Here is a 23,556-nt window from a genome sequence, read left to right on the forward strand (position 1 = left end):
ATTGTCATTGAGAGGCCAGAAAGCTATCCACTCACCCACACAGGTGGTAGGTTCCTCCAGAATGTCCTCTATAGACTGACTGGGGTCCATCTAAGGTGGGCAGGACAGAGACAGGGAAATCACCCAAGGGTTTACTTGACAGGGTCACCTTTTACAAAATACAATGAATGTCAGCAGTGACTCTGATTTACACACACAAACACACACACATACACTGACCAGTACTCTGTTAATGGCCTCCTGCAGCTCCTCCTCCAGACTGCGGACGCTGGGTGGGGCTTGAATGGGACTGGCTGTGATCTGCATGGGCAGCTCAAAGTCCTGGCCAATCACGTCCCACGGCTGGCAGCAGAACACCTGATTGGACAGTGGAGGAGGTTAAATTGTACATACTGTATGAAGCTATACAGTATTTAACGGTAAATATTGTAAATGGTAAGATAAAATCACAGTGATGTGTTGCACTGTCTCAGCTAAATCTTGTGGATGATATGGTTGTGTACCTGCGTGAAGTTTTTTGGGGTGAGATGAGTCAAGTATAGGAGAGACTATGGTGTATCTGTCTGTCTGTCTGAGTCAGATATAGAAGACACTGGTGTATCTGTCTGTCTGAGTCAAATACAGGAGAGACTATGGTGTATCTGTCTGTCTGTCTGAGTCAGATATAGAAGACACTGGTGTATCTGTCTGTCTGAGTCAAATACAGGAGAGACTATGGTGTATCTGTCTATCTGTTGGGTATATGAGAGACTCTGTCTGTCTGAGTCAGATATAGAAGACACTGGTGTATCTGTCTGTCTGAGTCAAATACAGGAGAGACTATGGTGTATTTGTCTGTCTGAGTCTCTCCTGTCTGAGTCAGGTATAGGATAGACTATGGTGTATCTGTCTGTCTGAGTCATGTATAGGATAGACTATGGTGTATCTGTCTGTCTGAGTCAGGTATAGGATAGACTATGGTGTATCTGTCTGTCTGAGTCAGGTATAGGATAGATTATGGTGTATCTGTCTGTCTGAGTCAGGTATAGGATAGACTATGGTGTATCTGTCTGTCTGTCAGGTATAGGATAGACTATGGTGTATCTGTCTATCTGTTAGGTATATGAGAGACTATGGTGTATCTGTCTGTCTGTCAGGTATAGGATAGACTATGGTGTATATGTCTGTCTGTCAGGTATAGGAGAGACTATGGTGTATCTGTCTGTCTGAGTAAGGTATAGGATAGACTATGGTGTATCTTTCTGTCTGTCAGGTATATGAGAGACTATGGTGTATCTGTCTGTCTGAGTCAGATACAGGAGAGACTGGTGTATCTTTCTGTCTGTCAGGTATAGGAGAGACTGGTCTGTCTGTCTGAGTCAGGCGTGTTAGTTTACCTGTGTGAACAGGATCTCTGTCTGTCCTTCCCTCTCTGGTGTCCCTCTGGGCCATCCTGGATCCTGTTGCAGGAAGGGATGGAGGGAACCCCCACAGGATAGAGACAGAGGAGGAGATAGCCTCTCCCTGGGCCTGCTCCTCATCCTATCCCTCATCTCCAGCTCCAGGCTCAACTCCTGCTGCTCCTGTTCCGACTGCCAGAAGGCGCCAGTCGACAGTGGCAAAGAGGAGCATGGGGGGAGACCGGGGCTGGGTGTCGACGATGGGGTTAACGCAGCGGCCAGGAAGCCACACTGCTCCCCCACCACACTGACCCCTATTCCATTAGTATTACCATTCGGAATGCCATTAACAATTCCGTTTGGAACCCCGCTCAGAATTCCAGTGGACTGGATGTAGACCTGATGGTTAGGGCTGTTGGTGGTGGAGTCAGTTCCAGAGCTGGGACTGGAGCTGGGGTAGTGGCTGGGGGTGAGCAAGGAGGTGGGGGTAAGGGGTTCCTGGCTGGTACCCAGCTGGCAGAGGGGCATAGGGGTCAAACACAGGTGGGGCAACTGGAAAGGGCGTAACCTCTGGAGGAGGGTGGGCTTGGTGCCGGAGACAGGAAGACCTCGCTTACGCAGCTGCTGTCGCAACTCAGACACCTGGGATAGAAGGAGGACGGAGTGTGACAGAGGAGAGGGTCAGGGACAGCAAATAGAGAGGGATGAGAGAAAGAGGTCAGAGAATGAAGAGAAGCAAGCAATGACAAGAGAAGGTACAGATTAATAGGAAGTGAGAAGTGCTATAAACATTCAAATGTTCAAGTGAATGTCCTGCCCATATTACCGTGAGGTCGACCAGGTTAGGTGGGAGGAGCTCAGACTTGTTGGAGGGACTTGTGTCCACAGAGGTGTGGTTTGTTGCCTTGGATACAGGCTGAGGGTTCTGGTGCATGGCTCCAGAGAACCTCACCATTTGGTTGGTGTCTCCACTTTGATAAAAACAAAACATTCATGCTAGTTGCCAGAGCTCATGTAATGGTTAACCAACTTTAAATGGTCTGATGAACAGTATAACATCTGAATGAAACCACAGTTCTTGAGAGAAGGCCCAGGGGGAGGGAGGTTTTGTGTATGTAGTGCTACCTACCTGGGTGTGACGGTGAGCTGCTGCTGGTCCTGTTGCTGCTGGTTCTGCTGTTGTTGTTGTTGGTTCTGGAGGATCTGCAGCTGGAGGAACACCTGCTGTTGCTGCAGGAGGCTGGAGTAGGCGGGGTCTAAGAGCTGGGCTGGGGTGGGGCTCCTCTGACTGGCCCCTCCCCCTGAGCACAATGTTAATAATGATCAACATCCCTGCTATTTAGTGGACTCATTTTGACAACATTTGTCATGTAAAGCACATTGGGCTGCAAGTATTGTATGAAAGGTAAAATATACATAAAAGATAATCATGATTTTTAAAGTATAGAATTTTTTTAAAGTATAGACTATTACCGGCAGTCCCGGCCGTCCCTCTCTGGTCGGGGGGAATGTACTGATGGTATTTAAGTTTCCTCATCTTGGGCTGTGAATCCCGTGGTTTCCGCGGGCGGGGGGGGCGAGAGGAATTCAGGGAGGGAGTAAGGAAGGAAGAGTCGGAGGGAGGTGTGAGAGACCGGGCTGTCTGAGAAAGGTGGAGAAAGGAAGGGGGAGAGGGGGAAGGGGATGGGGAGGGAGGGGATGGGGAGGAAGAGGTGGGAGGGGATGAGGAGGGAGAGGGGGAGGGGATGGAGGAAGGGGGAGAGGGGAAGGGAGAGGGGGGAGGGGATAGGGAGGGAGAGGGGGGAGGGGATGGGGAGGGAGGAAGGAAGGTGGAGAGGGGGAGGGAGAGGGGGAGGGGATGGGGATGGGGAGGGAGAGGGGGAGAAATGTATTATTCAAGCATTGTCAAAATACATAAACAGTATAACCTGAGAGAGGTCAGATCAGTTCTGATTAGCACAGCCAGTTCTGAAATTACTACCATGTTATGAGTTCCTAAGGCAAAGTTAACAGCAGGATGTATACAGTCGTGCCAAAGGTTTTGAGAATGACACATATATTCATTTTCACAAAGTTTGCTGCTTCAGTGTCTTTAGATATTTTTGTCAGATGTTACTATGGATACTGAAGTATAATTGCAAGCATTTCATACGTGTCAAAGGCTTTTATTAACAATTACCAGAAGTTGATGCAAAGAGTCAATATTTGCAGTGTTGACCCTTCTTTTTCAAGACCTCTGCAATCTGCCCTGGCATGCTGTCAATTAACTTCTGGGCCACATCCTGACTGATGGCAGCCCATTCTTGCATAATCAATGCTTGGAGTTTGTCAGAATTTGTGGGTTGTTATTTGTCCACCCGCCTCTTGAGGATTGACCATAAATTCTCAATGGGATCAAGGTCTGGGGAGTTTCCTGGTCATGGACCCAAAATATCAATGTTTTGTTCCCCGAGCCACTTTGTTATCACTTTTGCCTTATGGCAAGGTGCTCCATCATGCTGGAAAAGGCATTGTTCGTCACCAAACTGTTCCTGGATGGTTGGGAGAAGGTGCCCTCTGAGGATGTGTTGGTACCATTGTTTATTCATGGCTGTGTTCTTAGGCAAAAATGTGAGTGAGCCCACTCCCTTGGCTGAGAAGCAACCCCACACATGAATGGTCTCAGGATGCTTTACTGTTGGCATGACACAGGACTGATGGTAGCGCTCACCTTGTCTTCTCAGGACAAGCTTTTTTCCGGATGCCCCAAACAATCGGAAAGGAGATTCATCAGAGATAATGACTTTATCCCAGTCCTCAGCAGTCCAATCCCTGTACCTTTTGCAGAATATCCCTGATGTTTTTCCTGGAGAGAAGTGGCTTCTTTGCGGCCCTTCTTGACACCAGGCCATCCTCCACAAGTCTTTGCCTCACTGTGTGTGCAGATGCACTCACACCTGCCTGCTGCCATTCCCGAGCATGCTCTGTACTGGTGGTGCCCTGATCCCGCAGCTGAATCAACTTTAAGAGACGGTCCTGGCGCTTGCTGGAATCTTACTGGCAGCAATATCCTTGCCTGTGAAGCCCTTTTTGTGCAAAGCAACGTAATGCTGCAATACCGTAATACTGTAATACCTTAATACCGTAATACTGTAATACTGTAATACCTTAATACCGTAATACTGTAATACCGTAATACCGTAATGCTGCAATACCGTAATACCGTAATACTGTAATACTGTAATACCTTAATACTGTAATACTGTAATACCGTAAAACTGTAATACTGTAATACCTTAATACTGTAATACTGTAATACCGTAATACTGTAATACCGTAATACCGTAATACCGTAATACTGTAATACCGTAATACCATAATGCTGCAATACCGTAATACCGTAATACTGTAATACTGTAATACCTTAATACCTTAATACTGTAATACTGTAATACCGTAATACCGTAATACTGTAATACTGTAATACCTTAATACTGTAATACTGTAATACCGTAATACTGTAATATTGTAATACCTTAATACTGTAATACTGTAATACCGCAATACTGTAATACTGTAATGCTGTAATACTGTAATACTGTAATACTGTAATACTGTAATACCGTAATACTGTAATGCTGTAATGCTATAATACTGTAATACTGTAATACCGTAATACTGTAATGCTGTATATGCATGGGATTATTTTTGATTGACTTTACCACCAATCAATCAAGCAATAAATCAATCAATCCATTGTTAATGCTTCAATCAATTCATTCTTAGTTTCTTGAATGCTTTTTACAGATGCATTTACACATTGTTCTGGATGTGTGTTTGGTCTATTTCTGAGTAACCCTGTAACAATACCTTTGGCAGCAGGGGCGTGGCATTGGAGGTCAGATACATCCCCTTTGGTCTCCCGGTCGTTGCCATGGAGTTGGAGTCGCCCACAGTCATGCTCATTGGCTGGCTGATGCCCTCGGTTGCTGGGAGCAACGCCAAGATAGACTGCAGGAAAGCAGGACAGAAATATAAACAGGTAATAGCAAAGGATGTGATCCAAACATGACTTGCAGTTCTAAAGTCAGTTTTGTGTTTCCCGTGTTGATGGTTGAGGTTAGGATTTAGGGGAAGGTAATCTCACTTGATATTTGAGGTTAGGATTTAGGGGAAGGTAATCTCACTTGATGTTTGAGGTTAGGATTTAGGGAAAGGTAATCTCACTTGATGGTTGAAATTAGGATTTAGGGGAAGTTAATCTCACTTGATGTTTGAGGTTAGGATTTAGGGAAAGGTAATCTCACTTGATGGTTGAGGTTAGGATTTAGGGGAAAGGTAATCTCACTTGATGGTTGAAGTTAGTATTTAGGGTAAGGTAATCTCACCTGATGTTTGAGGTTAGGATTTAGGGAAAGGTAATCTCACTTGATGGTTGAAGTTAGGATTTAGGGGAAGGTAATCTCACCTGATGTTTGAGGTTAGGATTTAGGGAAAGGTAATCTCACCTGATGTTTGAGGTTAGGATTTAGGGGAAGGTAATCTCACTTGATGTTTGAGGTTAGGATTTAGGGGAAGGTAATCTCACTTGATGTTTGAGGTTAGGATTTAGGGGAAGGTAATCTCACTTGATGGTTGAGGTTAGGATTTAGGGAAAGGTAATCTCACTTGATGGTTGAGGTTAGGATTTAGGGAAAGGTAATCTCACTTGATGGTTGAAATTAGGATTTAGGGAAGGTAATCTCACTTGATGTTTGAGGTTAGGATTTAGGGAAAGGTAATCTCACTTGATGGTTGAGGTTAGGATTTAGGGGAAAGGTAATCTCACTTGATGGTTGAAATTAGGATTTAGGGGAAGGTAATCTCACTTGATGTTTGAGGTTAGGATTTAGGGAAAGGTAATCTCACTTGATGTTTGAGGTTAGGATTTAGGGGAAGGTAATCTCACTTGATGGTTGAGGTTAGGATTTAGGTGAAGGTAATCTCACTTGATGGTTGAGGTTAGGATTTAGGGGAAGGTAATCTCACTTGATGGTTGAGGTTAGGATTTAGGGAAAGGTAATCTCACTTGATGGTTGAGGTTAGGATTTAGGGGAAAGGTCATCTCACCTGATGTTTGAGGTTAGGATTTAGGGGAAGGTCATCTCACTTGATGTTTGAGGTTAGGATTTAGGGGAAGGTCATCTCACCTGATATTTGAGGTTAGGATTTAGGGGAAGGTAATCTCACTTGATGGTTGAAGTTAGGATTTAGGGGAAGGTAATGTCACTTGATGTTTGAGGTTAGGATTTAGGGGAAGGTAATCTCACTTGAGGGTTGAAATTAGGATTTAGGGGAAGGTAATCTCACTTGATGTTTGAGGTTAGGATTTAGGGGAAGGTAATCTCACTTGATGTTTGAGGTTAGGATTTAGGGAAAGGTCATCTCACCTGATGGTTGAGGTTAGGATTTAGGGAAAGGTCATCTCACCTGATGTTTGAGGTTAGGATTTAGGGAAAGGTCATCTCACCTGATGTTTGAGGTTAGGATTTAGGGAAAGGTATTCTCACCTGATGTTTGAGGTTAGGATTTAGGGGAAGGTAATGTCACTTGATGTTTGAGGTTAGGATTTAGGGGAAAGGTAATCTCACTTGATGTTTGAGGTTAGGATTTAGGGAAAGGTAATCTCACTTGATGGTTGAGGTTAGGATTTAGGGGAAAGGTAATCTCACTTGATGGTTGAAGTTAGGATTTAGGGTAAGGTAATCTCACCTGATGTTTGAGGTTAGGATTTAGGGAAAGGTAATCTCACTTGATGGTTGAAGTTAGGATTTAGGGGAAGGTAATCTCACCTGATGTTTGAGGTTAGGATTTAGGGAAAGGTAATCTCACCTGATGTTTGAGGTTAGGATTTAGGGGAAGGTAATCTCACTTGATGTTTGAGGTTAGGATTTAGGGGAAGGTTATCTCACCTGATTTTTGAGGTTAGGATTTAGGGGAAGGTAATCTCACTTGATGGTTGAAATTAGGATTTAGGGGAAGGTCATCTCACCTGATGGTTGAGGTTAGGATTTAGGGAAAGGTCATCTCACCTGATGTTTGAGGTTAGGATTTAGGGAAAGGTCATCTCACCTGATGTTTGAGGTTAGGATTTAGGGGAAGGTAATCTCACCTGATGTTTGAGGTTAGGATTTAGGGAAAGGTCATCTCACCTGATGTTTGAGGTTAGGATTTAGGGGAAGGTCATCTCACTTGATGTTTGAGGTTAGGATTTAGGGGAAGGTCATCTCACCTGATATTTGAGGTTAGGATTTAGGGGAAGGTAATCTCACTTGATGGTTGAAGTTAGGATTTAGGGGAAGGTAATCTCACTTGATGTTTGAGGTTAGGATTTAGGGGAAGGTAATCTCACTTGAGGGTTGAAATTAGGATTTAGGGGAAGGTAATCTCACTTGATGTTTGAGGTTAGGATTTAGGGGAAGGTAATCTCACTTGATGTTTGAGGTTAGGATTTAGGAAAAGATCATCTCACCTGATGGTTGAGGTTAGGATTTAGGGAAAGGTCATCTCACCTGATGTTTGAGGTTAGGATTTAGGGAAAGGTCATCTCACCTGATGTTTGAGGTTAGGATTTAGGGGAAGGTAATCTCACCTGATGTTTGAGGTTAGGATTTAGGGAAAGGTAATCTCACCTGATGTTTGAGGTTAGGATTTAGGGGAAGGTAATCTCACTTGATGTTTGAGGTTAGGATTTAGGGGAAGGTTATCTCACCTGATTTTTGAGGTTAGGATTTAGGGGAAGGTAATCTCACTTGATGGTTGAAGTTAGGATTTAGGGGAAGGTCATCTCACCTGATGTTTGAGGTTAGGATTTAGGGAAAGGTCATCTCACCTGATGTTTGAGGTTAGGATTTAGGGAAAGGTCATCTCACCTGATGTTTGAGGTTAGGATTTTGGGAAAGGTCATCTCACCTGATGTTTGAGGTTAGGATTTAGGGAAAGGTATTCTCACCTGATGTTTGAGGTTAGGATTTAGGGGAAGGTAATGTCACTTGATGGTTGAATTTAGGATTTAGGGGAAGGTAATCTCACTTGATGGTTGAGGTTAGGCTTTAGGGGAAGGTAATCTCACTTGATGTTTGAGGTTAGGATTTAGGGGAAGGTCATCTCACCTGATGTTTGAGGTTAGGATTTAGGGAAGGTAATCTCACTTGATGGTTGAGGTTAGGATTTAGGGAAGGTAATCTCACTTGATGGTTGAAATTAGGATTTAGGGAAGGTCATCTCACCTGATGGTTGAGGTTAGGATTTAGGGAAAGGTCATCTCACCTGATGTTTGAGGTTAGGATTTAGGGAAAGGTCATCTCACCTGATGTTTGAGGTTAGGATTTAGGGAAAGGTATTCTCACCTGATGTTTGAGGTTAGGATTTAGGGGAAGGTAATGTCACTTGATGGTTGAATTTAGGATTTAGGGGAAGGTAATCTCACTTGATGTTTGAGGTTAGGATTTAGGGAAAGGTAATCTCACTTGATGGTTGAAGTTAGGATTTAGGGAAAGGTCATCTCACTTGATGTTTGAGGTTAGGATTTAGGGAAAGGTAATCTCACTTGATGGTTGAAATTAGGATTTAGGGGAAGTTAATCTCACTTGATGTTTGAGGTTAGGATTTAGGGAAAGGTAATCTCACTTGATGGTTGAGGTTAGGATTTAGGGGAAAGGTAATCTCACTTGATGGTTGAAGTTAGGATTTAGGGTAAAGTAATCTCACCTGATGTTTGAGGTTAGGATTTAGGGAAAGGTAATCTCACTTGATGGTTGAAGTTAGGATTTAGGGGAAGGTAATCTCACCTGATGTTTGAGGTTAGGATTTAGGGAAAGGTAATCTCACCTGATGTTTGAGGTTAGGATTTAGGGGAAGGTAATCTCACTTGATGTTTGAGGTTAGGATTTAGGGGAAGGTTATCTCACCTGATTTTTGAGGTTAGGATTTAGGGGAAGGTAATCTCACTTGATGGTTGAAGTTAGGATTTAGGGAAAGGTCATCTCACCTGATGTTTGAGGTTAGGATTTAGGGAAAGGTCATCTCACCTGATGTTTGAGGTTAGGATTTAGGGAAAGGTATTCTCACCTGATGTTTGAGGTTAGGATTTAGGGGAAGGTAATGTCACTTGATGGTTGAATTTAGGATTTAGGGGAAGGTAATCTCACTTGATGTTTGAGGTTAGGATTTAGGGAAAGGTAATCTCACTTGATGGTTGAAGTTAGGATTTAGGGAAAGGTCATCTCACTTGATGTTTGAGGTTAGGATTTAGGGAAAGGTAATCTCACTTGATGGTTGAAATTAGGATTTAGGGGAAGTTAAGCTCACTTGATGTTTGAGGTTAGGATTTAGGGAAGGTCATCTCACTTGATGTTTGAGGTTAGGATTTAGGGGGAAGGTAATCTCACTTGATGGTTGAAGTTAGGATTTAGGGGAAGGTAATCTCACTTGATGGTTGAGGTTAGGCTTTAGGGGAAGGTAATCTCACTTGATGTTTGAGGTTAGGATTTAGGGGAAGGTCATCTCACCTGATGTTTGAGGTTAGGATTTAGGGGAAGGTAATCTCACTTGATGGTTGAGGTTAGGATTTAGGGGAAGGTAATGTCACTTGATGGTTGAAATTAGGATTTAGGGGAAGGTCATCTCACCTGATGGTTGAGGTTAGGATTTAGGGAAAGGTCATCTCACCTGATGTTTGAGGTTAGGATTTAGGGAAAGGTAATCTCACTTGATGGTTGAAGTTAGGATTTAGGGAAAGGTCATCTCACTTGATGTTTGAGGTTAGGATTTAGGGAAAGGTAATCTCACTTGATGGTTGAAATTAGGATTTAGGGGAAGTTAATCTCACTTGATGTTTGAGGTTAGGATTTAGGGAAAGGTAATCTCACTTGATGGTTGAGGTTAGGATTTAGGGAAAGGTAATCTCACTTGATGGTTGAAGTTAGGATTTAGGGTAAGGTAATCTCACCTGATGTTTGAGGTTAGGATTTAGGGAAAGGTAATCTCACTTGATGGTTGAAGTTAGGATTTAGGGGAAGGTATTCTCACCTGATGTTTGAGGTTAGGATTTAGGGGAATGTAATGTCACTTGATGGTTGAATTTAGGATTTAGGGGAAGGTAATCTCACTTGATGTTTGAGGTTAGGATTTAGGGAAAGGTCATCTCACCTGATATTTGAAGTTAGGATTTAGGGAAAGGTCATCTCACTTGATGTTTGAGGTTAGGATTTAGGGAAAGGTAATCTCACTTGATGGTTGAAATTAGGATTTAGGGGAAGTTAATCTCACTTGATGTTTGAGGTTAGGATTTAGGGAAAGGTAATCTCACTTGATGGTTGAGGTTAGGATTTAGGGGAAAGGTAATCTCACTTGATGGTTGAAGTTAGTATTTAGGGTAAGGTAATCTCACCTGATGTTTGAGGTTAGGATTTAGGGAAAGGTAATCTGACTTGATGGTTGAAGTTAGGATTTAGGGGAAGGTAATCTCACCTGATGTTTGAGGTTAGGATTTAGGGAAAGGTAATCTCACCTGATGTTTGAGGTTAGGATTTAGGGGAAGGTAATCTCACTTGATGTTTGAGGTTAGGATTTAGGGGAAGGTAATCTCACTTGATGGTTGAGGTTAGGATTTAGGGGAAGGTAATGTCACTTGATGGTTGAAATTAGGATTTAGGGGAAGGTCATCTCACCTGATGGTTGAGGTTAGGATTTAGGGAAAGGTCATCTCACCTGATGTTTGAGGTTAGGATTTAGGGAAAGGTAATCTCACTTGATGGTTGAAGTTAGGATTTAGGGAAAGGTCATCTCACTTGATGTTTGAGGTTAGGATTTAGGGAAAGGTAATCTCACTTGATGGTTGAAATTAGGATTTAGGGGAAGTTAATCTCACTTGATGTTTGAGGTTAGGATTTAGGGAAAGGTAATCTCACTTGATGGTTGAGGTTAGGATTTAGGGGAAAGGTAATCTCACTTGATGGTTGAAGTTAGGATTTAGGGTAAGGTAATCTCACCTGATGTTTGAGGTTAGGATTTAGGGAAAGGTAATCTCACTTGATGGTTGAAGTTAGGATTTAGGGGAAGGTATTCTCACCTGATGTTTGAGGTTAGGATTTAGGGGAATGTAATGTCACTTGATGGTTGAATTTAGGATTTAGGGGAAGGTAATCTCACTTGATGTTTGAGGTTAGGATTTAGGGAAAGGTCATCTCACCTGATATTTGAAGTTAGGATTTAGGGAAAGGTCATCTCACTTGATGTTTGAGGTTAGGATTTAGGGAAAGGTAATCTCACTTGATGGTTGAAATTAGGATTTAGGGGAAGTTAATCTCACTTGATGTTTGAGGTTAGGATTTAGGGAAAGGTAATCTCACTTGATGGTTGAGGTTAGGATTTAGGGGAAAGGTAATCTCACTTGATGGTTGAAGTTAGTATTTAGGGTAAGGTAATCTCACCTGATGTTTGAGGTTAGGATTTAGGGAAAGGTAATCTGACTTGATGGTTGAAGTTAGGATTTAGGGGAAGGTAATCTCACCTGATGTTTGAGGTTAGGATTTAGGGAAAGGTAATCTCACCTGATGTTTGAGGTTAGGATTTAGGGGAAGGTAATCTCACTTGATGTTTGAGGTTAGGATTTAGGGGAAGGTAATCTCACTTGATGGTTGAGGTTAGGATTTAGGGAAGGTAATCTCACTTGATGGTTGAGGTTAGGATTTAGGGAAAGGTAATCTCACTTGATGGTTGAGGTTAGGATTTAGGGGAAAGGTAATCTCACTTGATGGTTGAAATTAGGATTTAGGGGAAGGTAATCTCACTTGATGTTTGAGGTTAGGATTTAGGGAAAGGTAATCTCACTTGATGTTTGAGGTTAGGATTTAGGGGAAGGTAATCTCACTTGATGGTTGAGGTTAGGATTTAGGTGAAGGTAATCTCACTTGATGGTTGAGGTTAGGATTTAGGGGAAGGTAATCTCACTTGATGGTTGAGGTTAGGATTTAGGGGAAGGTAATCTCACTTGATGGTTGAGGTTAGGATTTAGGGAAAGGTCATCTCACCTGATGTTTGAGGTTAGGATTTAGGGAAAGGTCATCTCACCTGATGTTTGAGGTTAGGATTTAGGGAAAGGTATTCTCACCTGATGTTTGAGGTTAGGATTTAGGGGAAGGTAATGTCACTTGATGGTTGAATTTAGGATTTAGGGGAAGGTAATCTCACTTGATGGTTGAGGTTAGGCTTTAGGGGAAGGTAATCTCACTTGATGTTTGAGGTTAGGATTTAGGGGAAGGTCATCTCACCTGATGTTTGAGGTTAGGATTTAGGGGAAGGTAATCTCACTTGATGGTTGAGGTTAGGATTTAGGGGAAGGTAATCTCACTTGATGGTTGAAATTAGGATTTAGGGGAAGGTCATCTCACCTGATGGTTGAGGTTAGGATTTAGGGAAAGGTCATCTCACCTGATGTTTGAGGTTAGGATTTAGGGAAAGGTCATCTCACCTGATGTTTGAGGTTAGGATTTAGGGAAAGGTATTCTCACCTGATGTTTGAGGTTAGGATTTAGGGGAAGGTAATGTCACTTGATGGTTGAATTTAGGATTTAGGGGAAGGTAATCTCACTTGATGTTTGAGGTTAGGATTTAGGGAAAGGTAATCTCACTTGATGGTTGAAGTTAGGATTTAGGGGAAGGTAATCTCACCTGATGTTTGAGGTTAGGATTTAGGGAAAGGTAATCTCACCTGATGTTTGAGGTTAGGATTTAGGGGAAGGTAATCTCACTTGATGTTTGAGGTTAGGATTTAGGGGAAGGTTATCTCACCTGATTTTTGAGGTTAGGATTTAGGGGAAGGTAATCTCACTTGATGGTTGAAGTTAGGATTTAGGGGAAGGTCATCTCACCTGATGTTTGAGGTTAGGATTTAGGGAAAGGTCATCTCACCTGATGTTTGAGGTTAGGATTTAGGGAAAGGTCATCTCACCTGATGTTTGAGGTTAGGATTTTGGGAAAGGTCATCTCACCTGATGTTTGAGGTTAGGATTTAGGGAAAGGTATTCTCACCTGATGTTTGAGGTTAGGATTTAGGGGAAGGTAATGTCACTTGATGGTTGAATTTAGGATTTAGGGGAAGGTAATCTCACTTGATGGTTGAGGTTAGGCTTTAGGGGAAGGTAATCTCACTTGATGTTTGAGGTTAGGATTTAGGGAAGGTCATCTCACCTGATGTTTGAGGTTAGGATTTAGGGAAGGTAATCTCACTTGATGGTTGAGGTTAGGATTTAGGGAAGGTAATCTCACTTGATGGTTGAAATTAGGATTTAGGGGAAGGTCATCTCACCTGATGGTTGAGGTTAGGATTTAGGGAAGGTCATCTCACCTGATGTTTGAGGTTAGGATTTAGGGAAAGGTCATCTCACCTGATGTTTGAGGTTAGGATTTAGGGAAAGGTATTCTCACCTGATGTTTGAGGTTAGGATTTAGGGGAAGGTAATGTCACTTGATGGTTGAATTTAGGATTTAGGGGAAGGTAATCTCACTTGATGTTTGAGGTTAGGATTTAGGGAAAGGTAATCTCACTTGATGGTTGAAGTTAGGATTTAGGGAAAGGTCATCTCACTTGATGTTTGAGGTTAGGATTTAGGGAAAGGTAATCTCACTTGATGGTTGAAATTAGGATTTAGGGGAAGTTAATCTCACTTGATGTTTGAGGTTAGGATTTAGGGAAAGGTAATCTCACTTGATGGTTGAGGTTAGGATTTAGGGGAAAGGTAATCTCACTTGATGGTTGAAGTTAGGATTTAGGGTAAAGTAATCTCACCTGATGTTTGAGGTTAGGATTTAGGGAAAGGTAATCTCACTTGATGGTTGAAGTTAGGATTTAGGGGAAGGTAATCTCACCTGATGTTTGAGGTTAGGATTTAGGGAAAGGTAATCTCACCTGATGTTTGAGGTTAGGATTTAGGGGAAGGTAATCTCACTTGATGTTTGAGGTTAGGATTTAGGGGAAGGTTATCTCACCTGATTTTTGAGGTTAGGATTTAGGGGAAGGTAATCTCACTTGATGGTTGAAGTTAGGATTTAGGGAAAGGTCATCTCACCTGATGTTTGAGGTTAGGATTTAGGGAAAGGTCATCTCACCTGATGTTTGAGGTTAGGATTTAGGGAAAGGTATTCTCACCTGATGTTTGAGGTTAGGATTTAGGGGAAGGTAATGTCACTTGATGGTTGAATTTAGGATTTAGGGGAAGGTAATCTCACTTGATGTTTGAGGTTAGGATTTAGGGAAAGGTAATCTCACTTGATGGTTGAAGTTAGGATTTAGGGAAAGGTCATCTCACTTGATGTTTGAGGTTAGGATTTAGGGAAAGGTAATCTCACTTGATGGTTGAAATTAGGATTTAGGGAAGTTAAGCTCACTTGATGTTTGAGGTTAGGATTTAGGGAAGGTCATCTCACTTGATGTTTGAGGTTAGGATTTAGGGGAAGGTAATCTCACTTGATGGTTGAAGTTAGGATTTAGGGAAGGTAATCTCACTTGATGGTTGAGGTTAGGCTTTAGGGGAAGGTAATCTCACTTGATGTTTGAGGTTAGGATTTAGGGGAAGGTCATCTCACCTGATGTTTGAGGTTAGGATTTAGGGGAAGGTAATCTCACTTGATGGTTGAGGTTAGGATTTAGGGGAAGGTAATGTCACTTGATGGTTGAAATTAGGATTTAGGGGAAGGTCATCTCACCTGATGGTTGAGGTTAGGATTTAGGGAAAGGTCATCTCACCTGATGTTTGAGGTTAGGATTTAGGGAAAGGTAATCTCACTTGATGGTTGAAGTTAGGATTTAGGGAAAGGTCATCTCACTTGATGTTTGAGGTTAGGATTTAGGGAAAGGTAATCTCACTTGATGGTTGAAATTAGGATTTAGGGGAAGTTAATCTCACTTGATGTTTGAGGTTAGGATTTAGGGAAAGGTAATCTCACTTGATGGTTGAGGTTAGGATTTAGGGGAAAGGTAATCTCACTTGATGGTTGAAGTTAGGATTTAGGGTAAGGTAATCTCACCTGATGTTTGAGGTTAGGATTTAGGGAAAGGTAATCTCACTTGATGGTTGAAGTTAGGATTTAGGGGAAGGTATTCTCACCTGATGTTTGAGGTTAGGATTTAGGGGAATGTAATGTCACTTGATGGTTGAATTTAGGATTTAGGGAAGGTAATCTCACTTGATGTTTGAGGTTAGGATTTAGGAAAGGTCATCTCACCTGATATTTGAAGTTAGGATTTAGGGAAAGGTCATCTCACTTGATGTTTGAGGTTAGGATTTAGGAAAGGTAATCTCACTTGATGGTTGAAATTAGGATTTAGGGGAAGTTAATCTCACTTGATGTTTGAGGTTAGGATTTAGGGAAAGGTAATCTCACTTGATGGTTGAGGTTAGGATTTAGGGGAAAGGTAATCTCACTTGATGGTTGAAGTTAGTATTTAGGGTAAGGTAATCTCACCTGATGTTTGAGGTTAGGATTTAGGGAAAGGTAATCTGACTTGATGGTTGAAGTTAGGATTTAGGGAAAGGTCATCTCACCTGATGTTTGAGGTTAGGATTTAGGGAAAGGTATTCTCACCTGATGTTTGAGGTTAGGATTTAGGGGAAGGTAATGTCACTTGATGGTTGAATTTAGGATTTAGGGGAAGGTAATCTCACTTGATGGTTGAGGTTAGGCTTTAGGGGAAGGTAATCTCACTTGATGTTTGAGGTTAGGATTTAGGGGAAGGTCATCTCACCTGATGTTTGAGGTTAGGATTTAGGGGAAGGTAATCTCACTTGATGGTTGAGGTTAGGATTTAGGGGAAGGTAATCTCACTTGATGGTTGAAATTAGGATTTAGGGAAGGTCATCTCACCTGATGGTTGAGGTTAGGATTTAGGGAAAGGTCATCTCACCTGATGTTTGAGGTTAGGATTTAGGGAAAGGTCATCTCACCTGATGTTTGAGGTTAGGATTTAGGGAAAGGTATTCTCACCTGATGTTTGAGGTTAGGATTTAGGGGAAGGTAATGTCACTTGATGGTTGAATTTAGGATTTAGGGGAAGGTAATCTCACTTGATGTTTGAGGTTAGGATTTAGGGAAAGGTAATCTCACTTGATGGTTGAAGTTAGGATTTAGGGGAAGGTAATCTCACCTGATGTTTGAGGTTAGGATTTAGGGAAAGGTAATCTCACCTGATGTTTGAGGTTAGGATTTAGGGGAAGGTAATCTCACTTGATGTTTGAGGTTAGGATTTAGGGGAAGGTTATCTCACCTGATTTTTGAGGTTAGGATTTAGGGGAAGGTAATCTCACTTGATGGTTGAAGTTAGGATTTAGGGGAAGGTCATCTCACCTGATGTTTGAGGTTAGGATTTAGGGAAAGGTCATCTCACCTGATGTTTGAGGTTAGGATTTAGGAAAGGTCATCTCACCTGATGTTTGAGGTTAGGATTTTGGGAAAGGTCATCTCACCTGATGTTTGAGGTTAGGATTTAGGAAAGGTATTCTCACCTGATGTTTGAGGTTAGGATTTAGGGAAGGTAATGTCACTTGATGGTTGAATTTAGGATTTAGGGAAGGTAATCTCACTTGATGGTTGAGGTTAGGCTTTAGGGAAGGTAATCTCACTTGATGTTTGAGGTTAGGATTTAGGGAAGGTCATCTCACCTGATGTTTGAGGTTAGGATTTAGGGAAGGTAATCTCACTTGATGGTTGAGGTTAGGATTTAGGGAAGGTAATCTCACTTGATGGTTGAAATTAGGATTTAGGGAAGGTCATCTCACCTGATGGTTGAGGTTAGGATTTAGGGAAAGGTCATCTCACCTGATGTTTGAGGTTAGGATTTAGGGAAAGGTCATCTCACCTGATGTTTGAGGTTAGGATTTAGGGAAAGGTATTCTCACCTGATGTTTGAGGTTAGGATTTAGGGGAAGGTAATGTCACTTGATGGTTGAATTTAGGATTTAGGGGAAGGTAATCTCACTTGATGTTTGAGGTTAGGATTTAGGGAAAGGTAATCTCACTTGATGGTTGAAGTTAGGATTTAGGGAAAGGTCATCTCACTTGATGTTTGAGGTTAGGATTTAGGGAAAGGTAATCTCACTTGATGGTTGAAATTAGGATTTAGGGGAAGTTAATCTCACTTGATGTTTGAGGTTAGGATTTAGGGAAAGGTAATCTCACTTGATGGTTGAGGTTAGGATTTAGGGAAAGGTAATCTCACTTGATGGTTGAAGTTAGGATTTAGGTAAAGTAATCTCACCTGATGTTTGAGGTTAGGATTTAGGGAAAGGTAATCTCACTTGATGGTTGAAGTTAGGATTTAGGGAAGGTAATCTCACCTGATGTTTGAGGTTAGGATTTAGGGAAAGGTAATCTCACCTGATGTTTGAGGTTAGGATTTAGGGAAGGTAATCTCACTTGATGTTTGAGGTTAGGATTTAGGGGAAGGTTATCTCACCTGATTTTTGAGGTTAGGATTTAGGGGAAGGTAATCTCACTTGATGGTTGAAGTTAGGATTTAGGGAAAGGTCATCTCACCTGATGTTTGAGGTTAGGATTTAGGGAAAGGTCATCTCACCTGATGTTTGAGGTTAGGATTTAGGGAAAGGTATTCTCACCTGATGTTTGAGGTTAGGATTTAGGGGAAGGTAATGTCACTTGATGGTTGAATTTAGGATTTAGGGGAAGGTAATCTCACTTGATGTTTGAGGTTAGGATTTAGGGGTAATCTCACTTGATGGTTGAAGTTAGGATTTAGGGAAAGGTCATCTCACTTGATGTTTGAGGTTAGGATTTAGGGAAAGGTAATCTCACTTGATGGTTGAAATTAGGATTTAGGGGAAGTTAAGCTCACTTGATGTTTGAGGTTAGGATTTAGGGGAAGGTCATCTCACTTGATGTTTGAGGTTAGGATTTAGGGGGAAGGTAATCTCACTTGATGGTTGAAGTTAGGATTTAGGGGAAGGTAATCTCACTTGATGGTTGAGGTTAGGCTTTAGGGGAAGGTAATCTCACTTGATGTTTGAGGTTAGGATTTAGGGGAAGGTCATCTCACCTGATGTTTGAGGTTAGGATTTAGGGAAGGTAATCTCACTTGATGGTTGAGGTTAGGATTTAGGGAAGGTAATGTCACTTGATGGTTGAAATTAGGATTTAGGGGAAGGTCATCTCACCTGATGGTTGAGGTTAGGATTTAGGGAAAGGTCATCTCACCTGATGTTTGAGGTTAGGATTTAGGGAAAGGTAATCTCACTTGATGGTTGAAGTTAGGATTTAGGGAAAGGTCATCTCACTGATGTTTGAGGTTAGGATTTAGGAAAGGTAATCTCACTTGATGGTTGAAATTAGGATTTAGGGGAAGTTAATCTCACTTGATGTTTGAGGTTAGGATTTAGGGAAAGGTAATCTCACTTGATGGTTGAGGTTAGGATTTAGGGGAAAGGTAATCTCACTTGATGGTTGAAGTTAGGATTTAGGGTAAGGTAATCTCACCTGATGTTTGAGGTTAGGATTTAGGGAAAGGTAATCTCACTTGATGGTTGAAGTTAGGATTTAGGGGAAGGTATTCTCACCTGATGTTTGAGGTTAGGATTTAGGGGAATGTAATGTCACTTGATGGTTGAATTTAGGATTTAGGGGAAGGTAATCTCACTTGATGTTTGAGGTTAGGATTTAGGGAAAGGTCATCTCACCTGATATTTGAAGTTAGGATTTAGGGAAAGGTCATCTCACTTGATGTTTGAGGTTAGGATTTAGGGAAAGGTAATCTCACTTGATGGTTGAAATTAGGATTTAGGGGAAGTTAATCTCACTTGATGTTTGAGGTTAGGATTTAGGGAAAGGTAATCTCACTTGATGGTTGAGGTTAGGATTTAGGGGAAAGGTAATCTCACTTGATGGTTGAAGTTAGTATTTAGGGTAAGGTAATCTCACCTGATGTTTGAGGTTAGGATTTAGGGAAAGGTAATCTGACTTGATGGTTGAAGTTAGGATTTAGGGGAAGGTAATCTCACCTGATGTTTGAGGTTAGGATTTAGGGAAAGGTAATCTCACCTGATGTTTGAGGTTAGGATTTAGGGGAAGGTAATCTCACTTGATGTTTGAGGTTAGGATTTAGGGGAAGGTAATCTCACTTGATGGTTGAGGTTAGGATTTAGGGAAGGTAATGTCACTTGATGGTTGAAATTAGGATTTAGGGGAAGGTCATCTCACCTGATGGTTGAGGTTAGGATTTAGGGAAAGGTCATCTCACCTGATGTTTGAGGTTAGGATTTAGGGAAAGGTAATCTCACTTGATGGTTGAAGTTAGGATTTAGGGAAAGGTCATCTCACTTGATGTTTGAGGTTAGGATTTAGGGAAAGGTAATCTCACTTGATGGTTGAAATTAGGATTTAGGGGAAGTTAATCTCACTTGATGTTTGAGGTTAGGATTTAGGGAAAGGTAATCTCACTTGATGGTTGAGGTTAGGATTTAGGGGAAAGGTAATCTCACTTGATGGTTGAAGTTAGGATTTAGGGTAAGGTAATCTCACCTGATGTTTGAGGTTAGGATTTAGGGAAAGGTAATCTCACTTGATGGTTGAAGTTAGGATTTAGGGGAAGGTATTCTCACCTGATGTTTGAGGTTAGGATTTAGGGGAATGTAATGTCACTTGATGGTTGAATTTAGGATTTAGGGAAGGTAATCTCACTTGATGTTTGAGGTTAGGATTTAGGAAAGGTCATCTCACCTGATATTTGAAGTTAGGATTTAGGAAAGGTCATCTCACTTGATGTTTGAGGTTAGGATTTAGGAAAGGTAATCTCACTTGATGGTTGAAATTAGGATTTAGGGGAAGTTAATCTCACTTGATGTTTGAGGTTAGGATTTAGGGAAAGGTAATCTCACTTGATGGTTGAGGTTAGGATTTAGGGGAAAGGTAATCTCACTTGATGGTTGAAGTTAGTATTTAGGGTAAGGTAATCTCACCTGATGTTTGAGGTTAGGATTTAGGGAAAGGTAATCTGACTTGATGGTTGAAGTTAGGATTTAGGGGAAGGTAATCTCACCTGATGTTTGAGGTTAGGATTTAGGGAAAGGTAATCTCACCTGATGTTTGAGGTTAGGATTTAGGGGAAGGTAATCTCACTTGATGTTTGAGGTTAGGATTTAGGGGAAGGTAATCTCACTTGATGGTTGAGGTTAGGATTTAGGGGAAGGTAATCTCACTTGATGGTTGAGGTTAGGATTTAGGGAAAGGTAATCTCACTTGATGGTTGAGGTTAGGATTTAGGGGAAAGGTAATCTCACTTGATGGTTGAAATTAGGATTTAGGGGAAGGTAATCTCACTTGATGTTTGAGGTTAGGATTTAGGGAAAGGTAATCTCACTTGATGTTTGAGGTTAGGATTTAGGGGAAGGTAATCTCACTTGATGGTTGAGGTTAGGATTTAGGTGAAGGTAATCTCACTTGATGGTTGAGGTTAGGATTTAGGGAAGGTAATCTCACTTGATGGTTGAGGTTAGGATTTAGGGGAAGGTAATCTCACTTGATGGTTGAGGTTAGGATTTAGGGAAAGGTCATCTCACCTGATGTTTGAGGTTAGGATTTAGGGAAAGGTCATCTCACCTGATGTTTGAGGTTAGGATTTAGGGAAAGGTATTCTCACCTGATGTTTGAGGTTAGGATTTAGGGGAAGGTAATGTCACTTGATGGTTGAATTTAGGATTTAGGGGAAGGTAATCTCACTTGATGGTTGAGGTTAGGCTTTAGGGAAGGTAATCTCACTTGATGTTTGAGGTTAGGATTTAGGGAAGGTCATCTCACCTGATGTTTGAGGTTAGGATTTAGGGAAGGTAATCTCACTTGATGGTTGAGGTTAGGATTTAGGGAAGGTAATCTCACTTGATGGTTGAAATTAGGATTTAGGGGAAGGTCATCTCACCTGATGGTTGAGGTTAGGATTTAGGGAAAGGTCATCTCACCTGATGTTTGAGGTTAGGATTTAGGAAAGGTCATCTCACCTGATGTTTGAGGTTAGGATTTAGGGAAAGGTATTCTCACCTGATGTTTGAGGTTAGGATTTAGGGAAGGTAATGTCACTTGATGGTTGAATTTAGGATTTAGGGAAGGTAATCTCACTTGATGTTTGAGGTTAGGATTTAGGAAAGGTAATCTCACTTGATGGTTGAAGTTAGGATTTAGGGGAAGGTAATCTCACCTGATGTTTGAGGTTAGGATTTAGGGAAAGGTAATCTCACCTGATGTTTGAGGTTAGGATTTAGGGGAAGGTAATCTCACTTGATGTTTGAGGTTAGGATTTAGGGGAAGGTTATCTCACCTGATTTTTGAGGTTAGGATTTAGGGGAAGGTAATCTCACTTGATGGTTGAAGTTAGGATTTAGGGGAAGGTCATCTCACCTGATGTTTGAGGTTAGGATTTAGGGAAAGGTCATCTCACCTGATGTTTGAGGTTAGGATTTAGGGAAAGGTCATCTCACCTGATGTTTGAGGTTAGGATTTTGGGAAAGGTCATCTCACCTGATGTTTGAGGTTAGGATTTAGGGAAAGGTATTCTCACCTGATGTTTGAGGTTAGGATTTAGGGGAAGGTAATGTCACTTGATGGTTGAATTTAGGATTTAGGGGAAGGTAATCTCACTTGATGGTTGAGGTTAGGCTTTAGGGGAAGGTAATCTCACTTGATGTTTGAGGTTAGGATTTAGGGGAAGGTCATCTCACCTGATGTTTGAGGTTAGGATTTAGGGGAAGGTAATCTCACTTGATGGTTGAGGTTAGGATTTAGGGGAAGGTAATCTCACTTGATGGTTGAAATTAGGATTTAGGGGAAGGTCATCTCACCTGATGGTTGAGGTTAGGATTTAGGGAAAGGTCATCTCACCTGATGTTTGAGGTTAGGATTTAGGGAAAGGTCATCTCACCTGATGTTTGAGGTTAGGATTTAGGGAAAGGTATTCTCACCTGATGTTTGAGGTTAGGATTTAGGGAAGGTAATGTCACTTGATGGTTGAATTTAGGATTTAGGGAAGGTAATCTCACTTGATGTTTGAGGTTAGGATTTAGGAAAGGTAATCTCACTTGATGGTTGAAGTTAGGATTTAGGGAAAGGTCATCTCACTTGATGTTTGAGGTTAGGATTTAGGGAAAGGTAATCTCACTTGATGGTTGAAATTAGGATTTAGGGGAAGTTAATCTCACTTGATGTTTGAGGTTAGGATTTAGGGAAAGGTAATCTCACTTGATGGTTGAGGTTAGGATTTAGGGGAAAGGTAATCTCACTTGATGGTTGAAGTTAGGATTTAGGGTAAAGTAATCTCACCTGATGTTTGAGGTTAGGATTTAGGGAAAGGTAATCTCACTTGATGGTTGAAGTTAGGATTTAGGGAAGGTAATCTCACCTGATGTTTGAGGTTAGGATTTAGGAAAGGTAATCTCACCTGATGTTTGAGGTTAGGATTTAGGGGAAGGTAATCTCACTTGATGTTTGAGGTTAGGATTTAGGGGAAGGTTATCTCACCTGATTTTTGAGGTTAGGATTTAGGGGAAGGTAATCTCACTTGATGGTTGAAGTTAGGATTTAGGGAAAGGTCATCTCACCTGATGTTTGAGGTTAGGATTTAGGGAAAGGTCATCTCACCTGATGTTTGAGGTTAGGATTTAGGGAAAGGTATTCTCACCTGATGTTTGAGGTTAGGATTTAGGGGAAGGTAATGTCACTTGATGGTTGAATTTAGGATTTAGGGGAAGGTAATCTCACTTGATGTTTGAGGTTAGGATTTAGGGAAAGGTAATCTCACTTGATGGTTGAAGTTAGGATTTAGGGAAAGGTCATCTCACTTGATGTTTGAGGTTAGGATTTAGGGAAAGGTAATCTCACTTGATGGTTGAAATTAGGATTTAGGGGAAGTTAAGCTCACTTGATGTTTGAGGTTAGGATTTAGGGGAAGGTCATCTCACTTGATGTTTGAGGTTAGGATTTAGGGGGAAGGTAATCTCACTTGATGGTTGAAGTTAGGATTTAGGGGAAGGTAATCTCACTTGATGGTTGAGGTTAGGCTTTAGGGGAAGGTAATCTCACTTGATGTTTGAGGTTAGGATTTAGGGGAAGGTCATCTCACCTGATGTTTGAGGTTAGGATTTAGGGGAAGGTAATCTCACTTGAT

The 23,556-nt window shown here is 41.5% G+C and overlaps 1 protein-coding gene across 1 annotated transcript in view; it reads right to left on the bottom strand.

The window, feature by feature from the left end:
* The window catches only part of LOC115121543 (myocardin-like), a 125,584-nt gene that overhangs the window by 4,128 nt on the left and 97,900 nt on the right, over nt 1-23,556 (bottom strand). The window contains exons 8-14 of the mRNA XM_065016077.1: nt 5,229-5,369; nt 2,853-3,021; nt 2,509-2,680; nt 2,206-2,350; nt 1,377-2,021; nt 220-357; nt 36-90 (exon numbers count right to left, since the gene is read on the bottom strand). Of these exons, the coding sequence (XP_064872149.1) occupies nt 36-90; nt 220-357; nt 1,377-2,021; nt 2,206-2,350; nt 2,509-2,680; nt 2,853-3,021; nt 5,229-5,369 (1,465 nt within the window). The remainder of the gene's footprint in view (nt 1-35; nt 91-219; nt 358-1,376; nt 2,022-2,205; nt 2,351-2,508; nt 2,681-2,852; nt 3,022-5,228; nt 5,370-23,556) is intronic.

Source organism: Oncorhynchus nerka, unplaced genomic scaffold (assembly GCF_034236695.1).
Source record: "Oncorhynchus nerka isolate Pitt River unplaced genomic scaffold, Oner_Uvic_2.0 unplaced_scaffold_1154, whole genome shotgun sequence".
NCBI lineage: Eukaryota > Metazoa > Chordata > Actinopteri > Salmoniformes > Salmonidae > Oncorhynchus > Oncorhynchus nerka.